Raw genomic sequence first — 23,520 nt, forward strand, 5'->3', positions numbered from 1 at the left:
TGAAGCTAACTAGATGCTGAAAATAGGCGTTTTTAGATTATTTAAATGGAAAAACGCATGTAGAAACCGTAGGCAAAGACAATTTCTAAACAATATCTGGGAAATCTGTGTCACTCCAACTCTTTCTCACCAGTAACCTCCATATTTGAACCATCTTAGAAGGGCAATAGTTCTACATTCTCATTTAGAGTATGAATTGATGATCTATGCAAAGAAGAGATTCTGATGCCTAAAACATTATTAGCAATGCAACAGATAGATTATTTAGTTCAATGGTATCATTTTAAGGAAGGGGAAAATGAAACCACAGAAGTTAATGGATTTACCCAATGTCCTGCAGCTAATCAGTTGTGGAGCTGAGCCTGGACCTCAGACATCTTGACCAGGGCGCTTTCTGCAGTCTGCTCCCCCTGGAGCCTGGCAGAGGCCTGAAGGAGGGCTGCCTAAGCCACCCACGCCTCCCGTCTCAGAGGCCTGCAAAGGGTGCAGGAGCTGAGGCAAGGCCCGCAGGATTAAACGCCCAGGGAATTCAGTCTACAAATACGTACTGTGTCATATTTTCTCCCTGATTTCACAGTGTTTGAAAGTACTTCCTTAAAGGTCTGGAAATTGCTCTAGGAATGAGGCCCTGAGGGAAAGGAGTGCATTTTTTGGCTTTAGTGAATTTCGTTTACACTTGTAAATTTTTTGTCAAAAACAAGCTAATTTTTTAAAAAACAAAGCCAGTGAAGTGAGTGAAATTTGCTCTTTTTTAAAAAAAGGTGCATACACAAGAGATGATTGTTTAAAAATCAGTCCTTATTGTATGAAAATTCTATGTTATTGAAAGCTGCTAAATGAAAAGGGATAGATACCAGGGAGTTACATTTTCTTGTTGTGCGTCCATGAGATGAGATGGGGAAGGTGGGGTTGGTCCAGGAAGAGGAGAGAATCTGGGCAGATTTTTGGCAATTCTGCTTGTCTCCAGGTTTCTGCCCAAGAATAGTGGCACAAAGTAGCCAGGAACCAGCTCTGCCCAGAGTAAAAATAAAAAAGTGCAGGTGTAGGGGACTCCAAGATAAATCAGCTACAGTCTTGTGGGTGTAGACAGACTCAAGGAAAAGGCAACGTAAGATTCAGGCCCAGGGAATTATGATTTTGGATGAGGCAGGAAAGGCTGCTTGGAGGAAGTCCCAAATAAGTACATCCTAAAGGATGAGTAGGAGTTATCCTAGATGTAAGGACAACACAGGTAGAGTGCTGAACACATTTAACACCAAATACAGGCATTTAAGTGGATCTACTTAAAACCATTCACATGTATAATTTATGGTTCTCTTTATTGATATACACATATAAATTATTTTATTACATTACCTAAATGCTAAAATAATTTAATTATACATATTAAATGACGTCTATGGGAATAAATTTAGAACCACCTAGGTCAACATAGCAACAGTGTATTACATCGTTTTAATCATTCACTTCTTATTTACTTAGAATTTGTAAGGATTGACCCTGGAACCCAATAATGGCAATGTTAATAAGAAAATTCCATTCCTGTTATAAACTATTAGTTGAATTTTCTTTGAAAGTTATGTTTATGTATTGTCTCATATATTAATTAAAGACAATAATCACGATTACTCTGTGAAGAAGGGATATTACATTTAAGTATTTTAATAGAGGTTTTTAAATCTCAAGAAAAATTAGAACAAAAAATGTAATAAACTTAAAAATCATTAACTCTACAAACAAATAACTTCAGAGTCTCAGGAATGAATTAGTGACCTAATACAAGGTAGTAGGCCAAATAATGGCCCTCAAAGGTACCTGGAAATGTAAAGGTCACCTTACAAGGAAATAGGGTCTTTGCAGATGGGATTAAGCTAGGCATCTTGAGATGGGGAACTTCTCCTGGAATAAATGCAATCACAAGCATCCTTATAAGAGAGTCAGAGGGAGAGTTGACACACATACAGAAGAGGAGAAAGGCAATGTGCCCGTAGAGGCAGAGACTGGAGTGATGTGGCCACTAGCCAAGGGATGCCAGCAGCCACCAGAAAATGGAAGAGACAAAGAATGGATTCATCCCTAGAGCTTCCAGACGGAGTATGATCTTGACTTTGGCCCAATGAAACTGATTTCAGACTTTCGGCCTCCAGAACTATGAAAGAATAAATGCACGTTGTGTAAGCCACCAGCTTTGTGGGAATTTGTTAAACCAGCCACGGGAAACTAATACATGCAGAAATTGCTTAAGACAAAGAAATTGATAAACATAAAGTAGCCAGCACCCCTCCATTTTTCGGTTTCCTTCTTAGGTAAACTTCTCTAAAGAGCTATGCATATTTTTTCCACTCCCTTTGTCTCCCATCTCCCCTGAACCCATCTGCTGAAATCTCTCACCAGTGACCTCCATGTTGCTAAACCAATGGGCATTTCTGCTTTTATTGTATTCTTTCGACCTCTTAGTAACATGCAATCAATCTCTCCTTTACGGAGCACCCCTCGCTCTCTGATCGTTCCTTCCTCCTCTGTCTCCATTGCCCATTCTTTTCCTCTATTATATGTTGAGGCTGCTATACATTGATGTTCCCAGTGCTGGACCCCTCTCTCATGTACCCTCTCCTTCATGGTCTCATCCATTTCCGTGGCTCTGAATCATCTACAGGCTGAGAACTCCCAAATGCACGTTCCCAGTCCAAACCTCTCCTCCGAGTCCCAGGTTCAGGTATCCAGCTCCCTACTGGACTCACCTTCAAATTTCTCACAGGAACTTGACATGTTCAAGACCCATTGTTTTATTCTACTACACTTCCATCTCAGTATGTGCAACCAGCAGTTTCAAACCAAAACCAAGCAGATTCTCTCACATCCAGTTCATCAGCAAATCCTGTCATATGTGCCTTGAAGCCCATCTACTTCTTCTCCCAGCACCCTCGTCTGAGCCGCCACCAAGTATTTCAAAATACTTTATAAGCTGTTCCCTCCTAATCTCTCAAGTTCCACTCTTGCTTTATTCCAATGTATCCTGCACACAGCAACTGGAGGACTCTTTTAAACACATAAAGGCATCATATAAAGGCCTTGTAAAGGCCTTTCTTACAACCCTTCAATGCTTTCCCATTTCACTGGAGACAAAGCCTAAACATGTAACCTTGACTTTATCTATAGTGTCATCTGTGATCAGGTCCCTTCCCAGCTCACCAACTCATACTGGGCCACTCTTCCTTTATCCACTGAGACCAAACCAAACTTTCAATTCTGTGAACACACAGAGCTCTTGTTTGCCTCAAGGCCTTTGCTTTCGCTGGAAGTTTCCTACTACTCTTCACGTTTTAACTTCATCTTATTCATAAGGACTCCAACTCTATCCCCTGCGACCCACCACCAATCTCTGTCATTACCAGTGAGGCCTCCTCATTTCTGCTTATCCATAAAAATGAATTGTCATTTTATTTCTTTGTTCTTCCCCATTAGGGTTTAAGTTCAATAAATGCAGACACAGTGTTCTGGCACCATGTCTGTACCACCAATGAATATTTATTGAATGAATGAAAATGCAAACTATTCTTTCCTCTTCTGTCTCAAATTCATTACATTTGAAAAGTCTCATTCACCTTATTCCCCCTAGCAGTTTTTCTTTCTCCAATTCCTAACAGAGTGTAACAGCAATTCTTCCTTCCCTTCCCTTCCCTTCCCAGCACACTGCCCCCAACCCCTCACCTCCCACACAACCTTCCCACGTACACTCAAGATAAAGCAGCAGGTGGGTAGCCTTTAGTAGGACAGGGATTCAAGAGCCTATGCAATCCAGTCCTTGGGGGCAAGGTCTAGTGTTGAGTATTCTGTGCTCCAGAGATGCTTCTGGGAGTAAAGGGAGAAGGCTTAAGAGATGCCATGTTTTAGGCCTTTCAGTTTGAGTGCCAAATACCTACTGTTTGAAGTCAGAGCTTTCTAAATGTATGAGCTCTCACGCTCTTGTTTTAAAAAGTCAATTGACTACGTTTTAGAGCCATAAAATACCTCAGGCCACTTAGTCATTCCTCCCCAGCCCTGATCCTTCCTCGCCACTACAAAATATCAAAGAGCATGTGTGCACATGTGAGTGTGGGATCTTTGAACCCAGACCTACTACTGTAATGTACGGAGAAGGAAGAGTGGAGAGTGAGAAACACAGGCACGTGGGGTGAAGTCCAGAGCGGATGGCAAGACCGGCATCTCGGACACGATTTTCTTCCCGAAGACTCTCTGCAGCTCTTGTCCTCTGGCCTCTCTCACTGCAGTTAGTGCTGAGAGATGAGGAGGACCAAATGGATCTCGTCTCAGACCACCTGGCAACAGCCCTCCTGCAGGAACCGCGGGGCCGGTTCTCCCAAGCCCTAGCTCGTGGCCTTCCAGCAGCAGAGTCACCTGGAGGTGCTGCCCTTCTCTTAGCTACCAACTCAGACTCAAGTTCAGACATCAGCCTCAACGCCACCTGGAGACTTTAACTTGAATCCAGGATCTGAGACCCAGTTTTCCAGGCAGCTGTTCAGAGCAGCCCTAACCTCCTGCCTGCGGGAGGCCCTGGCTGACTGTGGGACACGGCTCCCCGCCAATGCTCACTCTGTACGCTTACGTCTGTAAGGGCAACTCGTGTTTTTGTTCCCTCTTCTGTTTTAAGAAATTACCAACGAAATCTAGTAAGTGCAGAGGAGTGAAAACAGTCCCAGGCTGGGAGCCAGGGGTCCTGGGTGCTTTGCCTTGACTCTCTGCCTCGGCAGCGCTGACCTTGGGCAATCCATGTAGTCTCTACTCTAAATTGCTTTCACCTGGAAGACTGTGCCGTTCTCGCTGCCACGCTTGCTTCTCGCGGGTATCGAGAAGATTAAAGAAGACACCGTGTGTGAGAATGCTTTGAAAACAGCCGAACCTTTCACAGATGTAAGGTATTACTGCCAATGATGATAATAATAATAATAATAATAATATAGTGCCCATCTCTGAAAATTACCATAACTGTATTTTTTTTTTTTACTATTCAACTTCAACAAAAAACACTCTAGATTAAAAAAAAGGGAAAATATCTAATTGAATCTATCTTCATAAAGCCTATGAACTTTTAACTTTCACATGAAAGAAAATACAGACTTTCCCAACCTATATTTCAAAATAAAGAAGGTATTTGCTATCATTTAGTAAGATTTTATACCTCTATTATTATATTGCTATCCTGACTACATTCCTGTTATAGAATCAATGGACAATTGGGGGGAAAAAACCTTTATTAATACTGATTTTTACACTACTAATGATAGCTGCTATTTCTTGCATTCCAACCGTGAGAAGTATTATAAGAGAGAACTAACACCTTGCTCAGCCCAAGTCTTTAAGCTAAGTAGCTTTACTTCCCTTCTGCAGATGAGAAAACTAAAGTTCAGAGAGGTTGATTTCCTGCCCAGGGTAAAGATTAATAACTGGCCGAGCTCAGAATTTTGAATTCCTGTCTCCCTTTGTCTAATATTTGTGTTTTTACTTTTAAATAATACTCTCTGTGACCTATATTACAGCTATCATCAATAAAACAAACTGCAACATTCATTTTCGACCATTAAATTAGATGAACAAGGAACAAAATTTGGCTAATGGCAAGAGATTTGTTGATATCCAAAAAGGTTTTGGGAAATGGGTTTTGAGGTTCTGACAGCCCATTGACAGTCAAGGTACAACCTGAATGTGTGTCCCTACACTGACCCAGGCTTCAAATTATCTAAAAGGGAGGGAGGTTGGGAATTTGCTTCAACAGAAAGTCAAAAATGGAGATGTGGGGAGGGCTCTAGTTTCTAAATGTTTACTTCGATCATTAGTCTCTAGATTAAATTACACTACTAGTACTGGTTTTTCCTAATATTTATTTTCACTCCTCATCTATGACAGTTGTCCCCAAACTGGGCTGCACATCAGATCATGTAGTAAATTTTTTTTAATGCAAATCTCAAGGACCCTGCCCAGACATATTGAGTCAAAATTTGTGATATCTCTATTTATGAAATTCCCCTCAGGCATTTCTGATATAGCTGGTTCTTTGAATCACTGATCTGTTGTGATTTATGACCTTTCAGAATTGATTTTCTTAAATCCTAACATTATAGAGCCCTTATACCATTTAAATCACTTGGCTTCTTTTCAACGGTACTAAATTATAAAAGCTACAGTTACTGAAAACCACAGCGTTCTATAATTATGACTCAAATGGGTTGAAAATGGAAAACATTCATGTATAAAACTCTGTAGAAAGTCAAGGAAGAAAAAAAATCCTAACTGCCATCAATTTCCCATGTTAAGACCTCATGAAGCAACTTTCCCCCAAAGTGAATTTTATGTCAGAGCCATAAAGATCTAAGAGCCCCTCGTGAGAGTGCAGCAGCGCCCTCTAAGACCATTAGAATCACCTCTTCCATCCCTCCCCCGGCCAGTCACTTCAGTGAAGCCTTTCAGCCTCTCCAAGAACTCCCCGCACAAACTATTAATAATTCACTGCTTTCTAACATCATCGTTTGTAAAAGATATTTTTCCATTATTGCTGTCAACAAAAAACTTAATACACACAGATTATTATTTTTCCCATATGTTCAACAACTCAGAGCTATAAATAGACAACAAGAATGTTACCCACAATGTACAAATAGAGAAGTAGCATGACATGGCCAACCACATAGTTCAATATGAGAAAATTGCATTAACATGTGATTGCAAATACCTAAAATATCCTAAAAATAAATAGGGTAAAAGTCATCCAATAACTAAAAACAAACAAAACCAACAAAAACTATTCAGGTCCAATTCACTCCACTGCAAAGTTTATTCTAAGAAAAATCTTTAGCATCTTAAATTTTTAACATCAGCTCTTTGAAAGTGAAGCAAAAGTTTGTTGTTCTCTTAAATGTACATTTTTAACATGGGCTCTTTAAAAGTGAAGCCAAGTTTGTTGTTCTCTTAAATGTGCATTATTTCCTTTCTGAAAGGCATATTTTCAGGTGAAGCTTTTGAAAACAATCATCCCGTCAACCCTCTAATATATTTCTTCTTATCCCTGGACAAAGAGTATAGTGATAGAGAAGTTTAGTAAGGAACTCTATGCCTTCATCACTGCTGCGTTGATTTTGTGACCTGGGAAACCAAAGCAACTTTTAATGGCCAATGGAAAAGTTCAAGCCCTTCCGTCCCACCTTTCAGGAAAGGAAGATTGGATCTAGACATAGCTGAGCTAGAGCAAGAAATAGCAGGTCTAGATGAAAGCTGCCTATGAATTTTGGGGTTATATATGCTAGTGATAGAATATGGAAACATAGTGGTAAATCTTAGCAAAATAAAATACCAAATAATCCCCACTTTTTGAGAGTGTATAAACTTGGTCAGTCTGAAAATCAGTCTATAGTCAAGGGTTTTTCTTTCTTCCTCTCCCTTTGAGAGACACGTAGGAGAAATCAAAGATTATGAGTCAGCATTCCCTAAGTTCGACTGCCTTCTTGTTGTAACAGTCAATAGTTTGGAATGATGAGCAATTAGAGTGAAGTTATTCTTTTCTTTTCTTGAGAACACTTTCATGGGAATAAAAGTTTAACCTGGTCCCTGTAGTTAGGTTTCTATGATGTTCTCCCATGTGTTTGTACAGTTTGGGGAAGAGAGGATCTGTATGGACTTCATTTTTATTAAGCAAAAAACAGAGAAGCTTAATGAATTTTCACAGTTCAGCATTGACCTATGCAACTAACACAAAGAGTCTTGTATGCAATGAATGAATTTTGTTCAGATGACACTTGCTGGTGATTTTGAAAAGTTTTCTTCTAAAGGAATCTTTGTCTTGTGTTATCTTCCTTTAACAGCCCACTTTTCCTGTAGGTCCCGCAATAGGGACAAATACGGCGATTAGCTTTGCTCCTTACTTAGCGCCGGTAACCCCTGGAGTTGGCTTAGTCCCAACGGAAATTCTACCCACCACACCTGTTATTGTTCCCGGAAGTCCACCTGTCACCGTCCCGGGCTCAACTGCAACTCAGAAACTTCTCAGGACTGACAAACTGGAGGTACTTCAATTATATTTGTGGTTTGAGATGCATCTGTGGTAGAACCGTGCCTCTATGTAAGTGAATGCTTGTAAGATATTAACTCAGTCTTGCAAAACAGCCATGCACACACATTCACCTAAAAGCCATGCATTCATAATTCTATTGTTTGAATTTAAGGTCGAGTAGAAAGGAAATTAGTCTGTGGGAAAAGAATAAGTTTAATACAAACAAGAATCTGTTGTGTGGAATGTGTGTTCAGGGCCAAAATATGTAACAACCAATGGAACATTGAATCAATCACTATGCAGGCCACGAAGATGGCTCCCAAGGGCTCCAGCTGCGCCAGGCATGAACCTTTGCTGGATCCTGGAAAGGTCTGGTAACGGGCAGGTTAGGAGGCCAGCAGCCAGGACAAGGGGGACAGTCAGGGACACGGGTGGGAAGACGTAGCACTATGACTACTGACCAAGTGGTATGATCATATTTCAGTATTTGAAGAACTAGTACGGCTGCTCTAGCGTGTTCCAGGATATCAGCCCCAGTTACGTAGAGGTAAACAGGGGGAACTGGAGCCTGGGAAAATCTAATTATTGATTTGAGATATTTTCTTTAACTTAAATTCAAGTGATCTACAAAAGTCAAGAAAACACAGACCTAGAGAACAAACTTGTGGTTACCGGGGGGGAAGGGTAGGGGGGAAGGGATAGTTAGGGAGTTTGGGATTGACAGGTACGCACTGCTATATTTAAAATGGATAATCAACAAGGACCTACTGTATAGCACAGGGAACTCTGCTCAATATTATATAACAACCTAAATGGGGAAAGAATTTGAAAAAGAATAGATACATGTATATGTATAACTGAATCACTTTGCTGTACACCTGAAACTATCACAATATTGTTAATCAACTATACTCCAATATAAAATAAAAAGTTTAAAAATTCATATATTTATAAAACATAATTCTTAAGTCATGAGTCAAACCAACTCAGCTGTACTTTACTAGGTAAAATTTCTCTTTAATCAGTTAGGGCATTCATCCATTTATCTTAACTACTGTATCCTATGACATTTAATAGAGCATTGTATATGGGTGTGTAAAGGGTCTGATAGATTTTTCAAAGAGTTCCTTTAATTCAACCACCAGTTAGTTGTTAGGTGATATATACGTATGGTTAGAATGTACACTGTGCTTTATCTTGGATCATCTGAGAATGTTCTTTCAATGTGCATTTGTTTAAATATTTACCCAATAAATATTGAAAATGATAAAATGTTGCCTAATATCAGCTTCCATCTGGAGTATATAGATCCCCAAATGAAAAGACAATAAACTCCCATCGCTACTGTTTTGATCAAGACTAACCCTGTGAATATTGAACAGACCTTTCATGGGACTGGAAAAGCGTTTGGGGCTCCACCTGGTGGACCCATGAAGGTTTCGTGTTCAGTACGTGACCGAGTGGTTTAGAAAACAAATTAAATCAGCTGAGTTGGGAACAAGTTGTCCTTCCCTACAGGATTGGTAGACAAAGACATATGTAAAACTGATTCACGAGGACTTTAGCAAAGCAGCTTGCAATTCATTTCAAACCAGGAATGAAGTCAGCTGCACACAGAGCCCCTTGGTAAATGCCTGAGGGCTACTCTACACCCCAGTGCAGTCTTAGCCTGGAGTCATTCCACTTACAGAGGGAGGCATACTCAGAATCTGTGGGAACAGTTTAGTAATTTTTATTTTGTACATTTTATGAGCTAAAGATGGAATGTTGGATAATATCCAAAGTAGAAGGAAACAATTAATAATTTTGTGATTTATCTGTTTACCCCTTAAACTCGCTTGGTCACTGGTCAGTGAAACTGTATTTCCCAAGTACTTTTGACTCTCACAAGGCTTGAATGTCATGTCAGTGACCCTTCCTGTAATACCACTAATGATAAAGATGTGAACCACCACTTGAGCACATCAACTTTGGATGTGGAGCCTGAGAAGAAAATAACTTACAATTTTACTAGTAATTCTTCCATGATAATGATATTTATAAATATAAGTATTATGTATATATGTTATTTGTGTTACTTGACGCTATCGGTATTTAGGGCAAGGTTAAGAATACTCTTTAAATTCCAAAGAAAATTTTCTTTAAACAGTAAACTCCTGATCCACGAGAATTCTCAGAGGATGGAGCATTGCAGTTACTTGAGATTTCAGGATAATTAAGGGTTAAGGAATAAAAAAAAGAAACAATACATCAACACTTCAAACTCTATCCTACTTCCCTCCTTTTACTTCTTTCCCTTTATCTCTTCCCATATTTCTCTCTGTTTTATTTTGTATTTTTACCTTCTTTCTGTGCTGTCAGAAATAATAATATTGTGACTTAAATGAAAGTTTTGGTGTCTTAGATATCGTAGTTCTTCTAATTTATGAGTATAAGCATACGTTATCTTTGTGGAGCAGGAGAGACCTATGGGAAAACGGGAGTATTCACATTCACTCCAGCCCCAGTTCCCATCCTCAGAGAGGAGAAACAAGTTTGTCACATCGCCTTATTCTTTTAGCAGTTGTGCAGCAATGACCTTGTGGCTTGATCTTTGGTGAAATAATCCCTCCATGTAAAAAACCTGTAAAATCTCAGAGTTGTCATGGTAGAAGAAGATGTGGCTATATATAGACGTCCAAATTTTATATACGTGTGTGTATATATATATACACACACATATATATAAACTCTCCAAATTACTATATATATATATATATATATAATAAACTATTCTTTCTTTCCTTTCTTCCTTCCTTCCCTCCCTCCCTCCTTTACTTCGCTAAATAAATAAATAAATCCCAAGAACAATGGGGGCCTTGTTGATTTAACTGCAGATTTTGACTTTCTTAATATAGATTCTCACCCCAGAAAAGAGGGCGAAGTAAAACTCAAATTATTTTGCCCGGGATTCCAGTTACTTGAGTCCTGGATAATCGAATGTTTATTGTAAATGGCACAAAAGCCACCATTAAAAGAAAGGAAAGGCATTTATTCCTTTTCTTTTCTTTTTTTTTACATCGTGGCTGCGCTCGCAGAGGTAGTTCCCGGCGGCCCTGGGGCTTCCTTCTGCATCGTGTGCTCTTCTCCCCGTGTCCTAGGTCTGCAGGGAGTTCCAGCGAGGAAACTGTGCCCGGGGAGAGACTGACTGCCGCTTTGCACACCCCGCCGACAGCACCATGATCGACACAAACGACAACACTGTAACCGTTTGTATGGATTACATAAAGGGGCGTTGCATGAGGGAGAAATGCAAATATTTTCACCCTCCTGCACACTTGCAGGCCAAAATCAAAGCTGCGCAGCACCAAGCCAACCAGGCCGCGGTGGCCGCCCAGGCAGCCGCGGCCGCGGCCACAGTCATGGTAAGTGGGGCGCGCGCGCCGCGCACCTTCCCCGGCCCGCGAGCCCGGAGCCGCGCCTTCCGCGCGGGGACGCGCACGCTCCCCAGACCGCTGGGAGCGGGGACGGCTGCTGTTCCCGCTGCTCCGCTGCCTACGTCCTGTCTCGGTTGCCCCCGTTTTGTTTTGTTCTGTTCTGTTCTGTCCCTCCCTCCTTCCCTTCTGCAGCACAATAAGTAAATCCCTCAGGCGGGTGCAGGGAACGCGGGGCGGGTGCGAGCGCCCTTCCCCACGCCCAGCTCTGCTCGGAGACCTGACACGGGCGGGACCGGCCCGGGCTCCTCGCAGAGCGGGAAGGACCAGGGAGGCGGCCCACAGCCCGAGAGAGAGAGAGAGAGAGAGAGAGAGAGAGAGAGAGAGAGAGACAGACAGACAGAGAGAGAGGGAAACAGGGCGGGAGGCCTGCGGCGGCGGCTGCGCATCACCCGCAGCGCTCCCGAGAGAGCAGCCCGGAGCCAGGAGCCCGCGGCCGGCGGCCCCCGCTGCCCGGCTCTTCCCTACCCCCATCTTTTGTCCCTCTTCTGTCACTTATCACAAAGGCCATGCTGCAAACGCTCTCTCCCTAAATGAAATTTTAGGCAGAACATCAAGTCATGAAACAGCTGAAGATGGAGCTGTAGGGCTGGTGCTTGGAAAAAAAGAAAGGCCTGGAACCCAGCCTCAGGTCCCTGAGTCGCTGTCCTGGCTCAGGCCCCACCCCAGACCTTGGGGCTCTGAATTCGAATTCTAAAATGTACCCAGGTGTTTTGTATACACAGTAACGTTTGAGAAGCCCCTACCTAGAACACTTAAATTTAGCTGTATTCTGGGATTACCTGAGGGATCTTGAAAGGTTCTAACATCAGTCCCTTCCCCCAAGTTTCTTATTTAATTAGTTTGGATGTGGCCTGGGCAGGGGCTTTCTTTCTTTATTCTTTCTTTCTTTCTTTCTTTAGAAGCTCCCAGTTGATCCCAGTGTGCAGCAAAGTTTGAGAACCACCGCACTGGCCTGTAGAATTAATTTGTTTTCATGTGAGATCTCTGGCTTGACAGAAGTCTGTTTTAATATATGATAGGCACTGGGCGTCCATTCATTCAAAACATATTATATAATGAGACCTGCCGTGCATCAGGCACTTGCTGGCTGGAAAAAATAAATCAGGCAGCTTTCCTTGCCCTCGGGGAGCTTGGAGTTTAGTGATGGCGATAATGCTCCTCCATGACACAGTGGAAATGCATAATGGGGTCCGGGGTGGAGGGGGGCAGGAAAGACTCAGTGGCCAGTCATCCCTTGCGAAAGACAGATATGGCTTCAGGGATGAAAGGTATAGTTTAAAACACATTGTTCTAACTAGCGACCACCACTTCATACACTGATGCCTGATCAGAATGCAAGGGTAGCTGTTATACACCAAGTTCATATTACTCAACATTCTTTCCACAAATTTTTGTTTTTAGAGAATGATTCATTTTATTTTATTTTTTTAGAGAATGATTCGTTTTATTTTTTATTTTATTTTATTTTTGGCCACACCACGCAGCTTGCAGGACCTTAGTTCCCTGACCAGGGATTGAACCTGGGCCCTCGGCATGAAAGCACAGAGTCCCAGACACCGGACCGCCAGGGAATTCCCTCCACACATGTTTATAAGGCCTGGCCCAGTGATAAGCAACAGGGATGCAGAGAGGAACAGAGCCTGCCCTTACGTCATCACCGCTTAGTGTGGCCTGTGTGCTTATTCAGACCTTTCCAATCTCAGCTTATTTCCAAGTATCTTGAGCACTGAGTCCTTCATCTCTCTCACTGTTTCTTCTCAGAGTCCTCGTCCCTTTAGTGTTTTTTCATCACTGGACATAACAGTGATTTCTCTGTGTGTGAGTTTCTATATGTGTGGGAATGTATGCATCCACATAAGAAAGTCAGGACAATATAGATGAATTCTCCCCTTTTTGTTCTCATAAAAGAGTGGTTTTCAAAACTGATTATAATTAGGAGCAGGGAGTGAGGGACCTGTAGGGGAGATGAGAATAAATTGGTCACTGAATGCTGATGAAAAAGGAATTCTTTTAAGAGAGCAAAGGAGGTCTTCTATACACTTCTGCAGTGTGGAATCCATCTTACCATCCACTTAGTGAAGATCTCATCCTACCGAGAAGTAAAATGTTTTTCATTGTAATCATTCTTTCAGGCCAGCCCAAATTTATTCTAACTGGTGTGTTGATCGTTGGGCACAAAGAACACGTTTTTACCTTAAGCGAATGTTATAAATCATAACTAGGTATCAAGGATACCCCCAAGGCTAATCAGAACTCTGGTTGCAAGAGACAAAAACTTTACTAGATCATTTAGTGCCCTCCAGGAGAGTAGAGGTAAAATAGGGCTCAGGGGTAGATGGATCCAGAAACTTGAAAACCAGTAGGTCTCTCGCTTTTCTTTTTTTCTGCTTCTCTTGGTATATCAGCTCCACTCTCTAAGATCAGCTTCTCCAGACGACACTGACCATGGGCTTTGGACACCTGTAGGGACACATTCTTACATCTCCTGACAAGAGACAAAAATAGTATCTTCGATACCATCTCTAATTAGGAAAAAAAAAAAAAAAATGAGCCACCAGGGTCGTTTTGGTGGTTGTCCTGTGGTGAGAGTAATAGCATGCCATGATTGGCTCAGCCTGGATCACGATGGTCATCTCTGGCCACTGGGATATGAGACAAGGTTCTGGGACTATGAAAAACTTAGTCCCTATACCTCAAATACCTGTTAAATACAAAAAAACACTGGTGCTAATAGTGACCTTTACAGCTGAGCCCTGAATTTATCTGAGCCTTGATTTATCCGGTTGCTACCTAGAAGTACCAATTCTAACATCTGCAGTCAATATGTTCTTCAATCACTGAAGGAACAATGCACCTAGAATATGTCAATGGTAGATGACCTGGGCTGATGGAGCTAAGAGAAGAACTGGCCATTTACACAAACAGCCCGGTATCTTTAAATCAAGATTCGACTCCTCTATGTGCCTTTCTGTGCATTTTCACATCATCTTCATCAAGATGCACAGATGTTGTTGCAGTGGATGTCAGTGTATTTAGTTACCGTAGTTTCCTAGATTGTTACCCTGTGCCCAGATTTGGAGTTCTGATACTTCAGGTGATCTTGCAGCACCGTCAAAGACAACCCAAAGGAATGTAGTTTCCTTAGTTCCCTGAACTAAGGAAACAAAACAAACAAAACAGAACAAAAGCGTCAGCTTCTTTCTGACAATGACATGAAAATTACTGAATCTGTCATGTCTTTTTAGTTGAAGTGAGAGGCTCATTTGAAACCAGTCTAGTTGCAGCTGGATGAAGTCAAAGTATTCTTATTCTCATAGCGAGATTACTCAGTACACTGAAGAAAAACTATTATTTCCTTATTTAAAAGAACAAATGGGAGTGATGATTGCAGTCAGAAGATATTAGTATTCCATTCACCTGGGTTCCATATCTGAACACCAAGAATTTCTGTAGTGCGATTTTTATTACTGTCCGGGATTTCCCCTTCTTTGGATTAACTGGACCCTGAAAAGGAATTGAAAGCTTTGATTCCAGAAAAAGAGACATCTCTTTCCTTTCGAGCCTTAATCTTTTGCACTGCCTCTTAAAACATGAGCATCACCCTCGTCAGAATTTTTCAAATGTAAAAATAAGCCAGCCAGAGCCTCTCTTTGGTAATTTTAACACAGAGCGTATCTGATCTTCAAGTCAGCAGTCTTTCTTCACGCACACACCAAAATGGGGCTACGCCAGGAGATACTTATTTTGTAAAAGGAAACAGGACCAGCTGCCATCAGCTAGATAAGTGTCAGTTGTTCAAGAAAACACGTACAGGAACTTTGAATCGCATCCTACTTGTCCACATCCTTTTCTTCCACATTCGAGTGGCAGCTCTGATGACTGTCGTCAGCATTTCCTGACTCCTCAGGTTTGGTCTTTGCTTCTAATGCCGGGCCCTTGGTTGGCTTGCCTTGACTTGAAGTTGGCTTGCTCCTTGATCCAGAAAATGAAAAGCCTGGCTGTATGTATATAAGGCTGGAGAAAGCCCAGAGGGGGCAAAGGATCAGAAATGTTGGTGAAGCCAGCAAGAATGGGTGCCCAGTGCCTGGCACACGGTAGGGGCTCAATTAAAGAGAACCTCGCTCTCTGCATAGGTGCCTAAGGAAGCTCCCAAGGTGCACCGGGCTTGGGGATCTCTCAGGCCTATTTTAAGCCTGAAGATCTTTCAATATAGGTAAACATATGCCTGCAGCCACATAATACCCTCTAAAACGGAACATCTGTCTACTACAAAGCCACATTAGAACATGATTATTCATCCATACAGTTTTTCAAAAACATTCTACACATGCGCCTCAAAGTGTGAGGTGTGCAAGATATTAATAGGTACACTCGACCCTCCAAGACCTTAGTGTTTCCTTGAAAAGACAAGATGTTTGCATTTAGTAAAGAAAACCCCAAATACGGAGTGGCGGAAAGGGAAATGCTGTCACTGTCCAGCTCAGTTTAGGGCTCTCAGCTTCTTTAAATTCCTAGTTTATTATAATTTCTGTCGAAATTGCATTTCATCAAACTAAGGTTGGGAAAAAAGAGAACATTAACCTTTCAGGTGTCCATCCTAAGGAGAAATATTTAATATTTCTTTTTTCTACTTGGAGACTTCATTAAATGATACTCTGTTAAATCAAAATTTTGTTCATAAATACCAGCCTGTGGAGACATAATCACTCTTCTAGTTAGCATATCAGAAAAGATCAACCCAAGAGCAGATTTGTTCTATACCTCTCAAAGACTGGAAAAGTGAAGGGAAGAATTGAAACCAGAAAGTTGAGGCCAAAATGATTTTGAGCTTAACCATCCGGTTAAGGTTGTTAGTGTACTCTGTGAGAACAGGCTATGCAGCTTTATGTAGTCAGTACAGGTTAATATAAGCAAAAAAATTTTTTTAATTTTTAAAAATTGCATTATCTAGCAGTGTAAAACTATACAGGAATGAAAGATTTTAAACAAAACTGGTGTCATGAAAGTTACATCATGGCAAACTGACATTTGAGGAAAGAATATTCAAAGAAGCTTTCTCACTGTGAAGCTTGTTGGGTTTTGAAAATGTTCACAATTCTGCCTGAAGAACAATGATTGTATGTTATGTGATGGCCTCTATCCAGACTGCCTTCCAAAGCAGCTTCTCCACGGGCCATTCTAAGCCTCTCCTCTACCTGTAGTCCTTTACGCTTTACTGCTAGTCTCCACCCCGCTCCACCCTTAGCTCTTTCCTTTACCTCCTATCACTTCCGTACTTTTAATCCTGAGTCTTCAAATGATGATGAACAGCTCTTTATTGGCCAAGGAAGATATCATTCATTGTTTCCCAGTTTGAGGGTTAAATACTATCCCATTTTCTTTCAAATGCCATAGCTGTAACTCGGAACTTTAGAATAAAACATTTTGTATTTATTGTGCAAACCTTAGGGATTTACCTATTGTGCTAAACATAGAAAATGGGTATTTCATTTCTTTTGTTTGCATTGGAGCTATTCCTTTGAATTTCTTTATTTTCATAGAATTCCATCATAAAATTTTTAGATTTTTTTTTACAACAGTCATCAAGGAACAGGAAAATTTTTTCATCATGGTCTAAATCAATCACTATTTATTATTATTTCAGCTGTTTAAACGAAACTATCTGCCCACAAGTATGGTTATAAGTTAAAGATATTATTTTACTTCTAATAGTCCAAGCAGTTCTTTGCTATCTTTTAGCTGTTTGCTATTTTTAGCTGTTGTACTTGTTCTAGCCAAGAGTTTCCCACATCTCGTTAACTGGGTTGGTCACTGATTATACTTAAAAGTACGACTAGAATTATTAAATATAAATTATTTTGATACCTGAGGACACTAAATACCCTTTAAAGGGTATTTTCTTAGTGTAATCTGGTAAGTTGTTTGCGATAAATTGAATTAAAATTTCAAATGTGGTGGAAAACAGAATGGATGATAAGTTAGTCATTAGAAACCGTATGATGGAATAAAAGCAGGAAATTTGAGAAACCTACTATGCAAATTCAAAACTTGTTAAGTTTGGAGCCTTATTCCACGTTACCAGATCCACACTAGCAAAGTGAAGAGAAAAATTGAGACAATTATCCACATAATTCAGACAAAAAACTAAGATCCAAACCCAAACAGTTTTGCCTAAATAATCTTGTGTTTGAATATTTTTTTGCCTGAATTGTTTGTCTCAGTTTGCCGCTTCATTTTGTTAGGCTAGATCTTCATTAAAAATTATTTTTATAAAAGTTAAAGATATTATCTTTTTTTTCAACTTGGATCTTATAACTTGGATGTTATACATAGTGCATTCATTATTTTATATTTGAAAACTAACTTATCAGAAGTTCTTCAATCCTGTGGCCCTTAAAAGTTTTGCATTTTTTTCTGAAGCAATGTAAAAAATGCTTATGGTATGTATGCAAGCTGCTGTTTTAATTAACTTTCCTGAATTTCAAACATCTATATTTTACTCTCTTATATGCTTTTAACTAAGGTATAGTAGATGCATTTTTGCTTCAATACTAATTTAAGGTGTAATATTCATTTCTTTAGAGAACATTTTTGTTGTTGTGCATGCCTAGTGTTTTGTACGTTGTATATTGCATTCAGAATATTTTTTTCCTTCTCACCTATCCACAATGCAATGCCGTTCCCATGATGCACCTCTGCTTGCTGTTTACCTGTATGTTAATTCGCTTGAATCCCATTGGCCCACTGCCATCATGTGCTCGCTGCCTGTTATTAAAAGACTCAGTCGACTGCCAAAGCAATGAAGCGACCTCTCGAAGCATCTGTAGACCTGGTACTTTGACCTTTCACCTTTCGCTTTGCATGTAGCTTTTCAGAGAACCATCTGAGATTTGTATTACTTGTAAAATATTGGTTGCAAACAATCATTATTATTAATTAATGAAAAAAATTCAATAAGGTGTTTAGCCATCTCATTTTCATATGTAATATGTGGAATAAATTAATCCTAACAAATTTTAATACCTTTTCCAAAAGAGTGAAGCAAATTTAAATTACTTGGCTTGGAAAAATGCTCATTATAATTCTAATTAACCTTTAAATTCAAGAAATTGCCATTTCGTTAAGGAAAAGAATAGGTATTAATAATAACACAAATGCTTCTTTCCCCCCTTAGACTAGTTTAACTCATTTTAAAAGCTGAAGTCATTTTTCGTTGTTGTTGCTTGATAGCTTTTCTTTTCCTTAGTTAAGATGCTACCGTTTTGGATTACAGAAATCATGCTTTGCTCTCGGTAACAAACTCTCACTCATTCGACTTTGCCGCTGTTTAAATTAAGGTGCATGGCAGACGCATCTCCTTAGCTGTCATTTTTTTAAAGTATGTTGCAATTGATGATCTCTGTGGACGCTGAAGGTGTGTTCACTGTGAGTTATACACATCTTATCCAATTCTTCACTTATAGGCCTTTCCTCCTGGTGCTCTTCATCCTTTACCAAAGAGACAAGCACTTGAAAAAAGCAACGGTGCCAGCACCGTCTTTAATCCCAGCGTCTTGCACTACCAGCAAGCTCTCACCAGTGCACAGCTGCAGCAGCACACGGCATTCATTCCGACAGGTACGTGCCCTGACAGTTCCAAGTCCTGTGTCCGTGTGCCCTCCGGTCATGTGCTTTCTTCTCATTCCTTTAAGCTGTTTGGTGGCATCTAGTTTGCTTTTAAAGGGACGATAAATACAGCCTGAAACTCATCATTGTCCTAGCTATCTAGATAATTTACCTTGCTTGGGACAATAGCTAAAGACTGTTAGGATTCTAAAGCCAAATATTTTATAGAGTTAAGTGACAGTTTGAACCCATGAGAAGCAAACAGCTGTTAGGGCTTTTGGTTTCTTGTATTTACACAAGCTGTGTAAAAATTGTTTATGTAAGTAAGACCTCTTATGTGTGACAATTGAAACTTGTCATTAACCCTGAATGACCTAAAAATAGCAATTCCAGTAAATACTAACCTTTTTTTTTTCCTATTCCTATTCAGAGCACTAAACAAAACAAAACAAACAAACAAAAAAAGAGGCTATTCAAATTAAAGCAATCCTCTACTCATATTTTTACATCCATTCTATCTCTTTTGCCATCCTTCTCAACTTCCACCAAGTTCACAAACATAGAGAACTCTTATCCTCAGTTTCTAAGCCAATGCCTGATAATATTAGGTGCTAAGGTGCTTTAACTCTGTCACCCTACTAAGAAATGAATTCTGTTAATCACAGAATCTTGAAGTTTAAAGGATTCTTAGTGATCTCCTCATCCAATTGATTGTTTTACAGATGAGAAAGCTGAGGCCCCCTAAATGTGCAGTGACTTCCCAAGGTGGCACTACTAAAGAGAAAAAGACCTAGAACCCAGTTTCCCTGTGACCAGTTCAATGTACATGACATGACACCAGCCAGCCTCCATAGGCGGAGGCCAGAGTCCTCCTTTAGACCTTGGCATAAAACATCGGATAAAAGTGAAGAAACAAAAGTACAATGCACGCCAACCCTCCTCTGTTGTTTTACCCACCTCCCTGACCACAGACCTACATCCACCATATACAAACACAAAGAGTCACCATAAATGACTGGGGTTTTGACCTTTTAGTCTGAGCTAAAAGAAGGGATAATATTTGCAAAATAAAATTTGCTGGAGTGTCAAAAATAAAAATAAAAAAAGAACCAGGGAGTGACTTAGGCTTTAGTGAGAAGGCTGTCCACTGAGTTCTTAGTTTGAAGTCAAAATTTTCAGCCCATGACAGTGGCTTGAAGGTCAATCTAAGTGAATAACAATCTTATCAAAAAAAAAAACCATATTGATCCCAATCCACATGGGTGGACCTTTCACGTTTATTATCCATTTTCTTAAATCCTGTAGCGTATCAGGAATTAACATAGGAGGGAGCTGAATAAATATTTCTATCCTATTCTTTATATAAAATCTACACTTTGAAATGAATTATTAACCTAACAATATTTATATTGTAGTAAAAATATAAATTACATTAGTAAAGTGGTTCTTAGTATATAGTTTTCTTATTTTAGTTCTGCTCTTCTCTTAAAATAAATAGACTCATAGACCTGTAGAATGAGTCTCCAAATCAGTAATTATTGGGGCTTCAGTCTTGTCCTATGACAACCTTAATTAGTGACATTTCAGTACAGTTATAGCACAGCAGTGATTGTACTTGTAATCCACTTGATATAGCATGTTTATAAAATAATTACTAGAAGGTAAACTTATCTGAAGGTCCTGTGTGATTTCTACAAGTGTCTTATTTGATAGACCTTGTCACTAGATATTTTAAGAGAAAAAAATTGTGGAAGGATATACTGAGGGGAAAAACAGAAAAGGACAAGTCTGTTTCTGAAGACTGGGTAGTAATGCCACTACCATTTCCTGGGAATGCCTCTGAAACCCTGGAGCTAAGCCATGCAAAAGGCTGAAGGCCTCTAACTCATATTTAACACTTCAATAATGACTGACTTGTTAAATCACTGGAAGAATTCTCATTTAAAAATATTTCACCTGGAAACCATTTAAAGACTTCCAAAGCAAGAACGAATAGCGTCCCTTTTGCAAGGGCCTGATTATTGTTGATGAAATGCTTGTATTGAGGACCCAAAGGCTGTTCTGGGTGCTGTGGTTGTGCATGCACTTCCTCCCCCTGCTGGACTCTTTAAGAACTGTTCAAGTGTGTCCAGCAACTCTCCATAGAGCGGGCTTTGGGAGAAGAAAAGTGGGTCCTAGCCCGCTTAATTCTGTGGATTAGAAGTATTTCCATCTGTAACATGACATAAATATCATAGTGAACAAACATGTGGATCTCATGCTCTGAAATGGTATTTCAACTTCTATGAAGTTTTCACGTTTCTCTTAAATGATGAAAGGATAATCTTATTAAAAGGAAATCAGCATAGTCCTTCCCCCCATTAAATCCATAACAGAAAATTCAGTGTTTATTTTGGCTCTAGTTTTTATTTCAGGCACTCTTTCTCATAAGCCACATTTTCAACCTAATTTAAAATGATAATGATAATAATCATTCTTTGTTAATCATTGTTTTAAACTCTGAAAATTAAGTGATGGTGTTCAAAAATAATTTTTTTTAACTTAGTAAATGAGGGGCTCATTGCTTTTAAACTGACAGATTTTGATTTTTCTATAAATGCTTTACATTAACAATTATCATAAATGTGAAACAAAAAACCATTTTATGTTCTCCTGGAAGTTACCCTTTATTGAAAGGTCATTCACAGTGAAGTTTCTGATATGCTGCTAAAATTCTCCCATTGATACAATGTGACTTTGAATTTCAGGGATTCTGCCTCCAGGCTGTGGAGATATTAATTTAAAATATTATGCAAAATATGGGATTCTTCTCCAAACCCATGCTAATATAATTATCACCCTGGTTGATGCCCTAGCACATTTGCAGTGGGTGGAATTTTTCCTTTTTTGATAGGCATTATTTTAACCTAGTGGTTATACTTTTTCTTTGCTATGTTAGGAAAGTGACAAAAACCACACACACAGAAATAGCAGCATAATAATTCTTGGCATTTCTCTGACAGGTTTATTCTGAGTTCCTCTAAGTGTTCTTATCTCATTATCCTTCAAGATAGTTCCGCCAAGTGGCAGGCGTAATTATTTGCATTTTGCAGATGGGAAAACTGAGGCTATGCCTTTGCTGTAAAGTGGAATATATGATTCATGGAATTGTCCAGATAATTCTACTCACAGATTCTAGAGTGGAAATGTTTGTGCAACTGAAGCAGAAGACAATTGAGAAGTCTTTGTTAATAGAATTAGTGCCTTAGTGAAATGCTTCTGCCGGTCAGAGCAAAGACGACCTACTGACTCTCTCCTTGATTTATTTCATTATATTGGAAATACAGAGTAAGTAGAACAGGGAAGTGCTAGCACAAATACTGCCTAACGATCAGAAACCAGACTATTACATAAGCTTATCACACACCTTGGTGAAAGATTTGTCAGTGTTTAGTGGAAACCCTATCTGTATAACCATAGCAAAATGTATTTATCCTGTTGAATTCAGCAAGCCACTGTTGAACACATAGTCTGTTCTGGGTTCCAAAGCCAGTAGGGGCATACAACGGAGTTCAGAACAAGGCAAAAACCAAATATAATGCAAAGCGTGAAGGGCTACCTTAGGGAATGGGCAAAGCGATTTGAGAATGAGGAAGCAAGAGACAATGTATTTGGCCATCAGATGTGCAGTAGGTGGTGGCGACGAAGGATATGGAGAAAGAAAGACTTTCCAAAGGAGGAGAAATTTGCTTAGGACTTTGAAAGGAAAATTTTACCAGTGTGGGAAGAGCATCCCAGGCAGGGGGAACAGCATGGATTGGGAAGAGTGTACTTGAGGAATAACAAGTTGTCCGTTGTAGCTCAGTGTAAAGTACTGAAGGGGCTGTGTTTGGGGCGGGGGCGGGGGCGGGTGGTGGGAGAGAGTGGGGTGAAAAGGCAGAGATGGGGCTTAGAAAGAAGATCAGGACCAGAATCTGCCACTGAGTAAGACAGCCACACATTGCAAAAATTACGTGTTTCCGATATTCATATCACTTTTAGGCCACATAGAGAGAGATGCTCATCAAATTACTCTGGTTGAGCATTTCAGGCACATCCTGAACTGAAGCCAAAGGACGGTTCCAGTCCTAGCTCAGTGTGGCTGTAGCAGCTGCTGTTGATGATTTGCAACCCAGTGACATTCAGGTGTGTCCAGGAAAGTGCTCCAAGAAAGCCCATCCACATTGGAAAGCGAGAGAATAACATGGAATTTTTATAGGGATAATTTTGAATCCAGCCATGGTTGACTTTGAAATCATTCACAAACTGGGTACTTTAATAACTTTTAGGAACAAATTGCTCCCAACACACTCTCACTGGTGGCTGAGAACATTCACTCAGTTGACTGTTTACCACGTGCCCCACAGACGTAGACAGACA

At 40.1% G+C, this 23,520-nt stretch overlaps 1 protein-coding gene across 9 annotated transcripts in view; it reads left to right on the plus strand.

The window, feature by feature from the left end:
* Positions 1–23,520, plus strand: part of MBNL2 (muscleblind like splicing regulator 2) — a 158,317-nt gene that overhangs the window by 104,882 nt on the left and 29,915 nt on the right. For 5 of the 9 annotated variants that reach the window (XM_036831100.1, XM_036831099.1, XM_036831103.1 and 2 more), the window contains 4 exons: positions 7,854–8,054; positions 11,182–11,445; positions 18,296–18,349; positions 18,981–19,134. In XM_036831100.1, the coding sequence (XP_036686995.1) occupies positions 7,854–8,054; positions 11,182–11,445; positions 18,296–18,349; positions 18,981–19,134 (673 nt within the window). Of the gene's footprint in view, positions 1–7,853; positions 8,055–11,181; positions 11,446–18,295; positions 18,350–18,980; positions 19,135–19,844; positions 22,989–23,520 lie in introns of those variants that run through there. The other 4 variants (XM_036831104.1, XM_036831107.1, XM_036831106.1 and 1 more) reach the window with 2 other exon arrangements.

The sequence above is a fragment of the Balaenoptera musculus genome, chromosome 18 (genome assembly GCF_009873245.2).
Source record: "Balaenoptera musculus isolate JJ_BM4_2016_0621 chromosome 18, mBalMus1.pri.v3, whole genome shotgun sequence".
Taxonomy (NCBI): domain Eukaryota; kingdom Metazoa; phylum Chordata; class Mammalia; order Artiodactyla; family Balaenopteridae; genus Balaenoptera; species Balaenoptera musculus.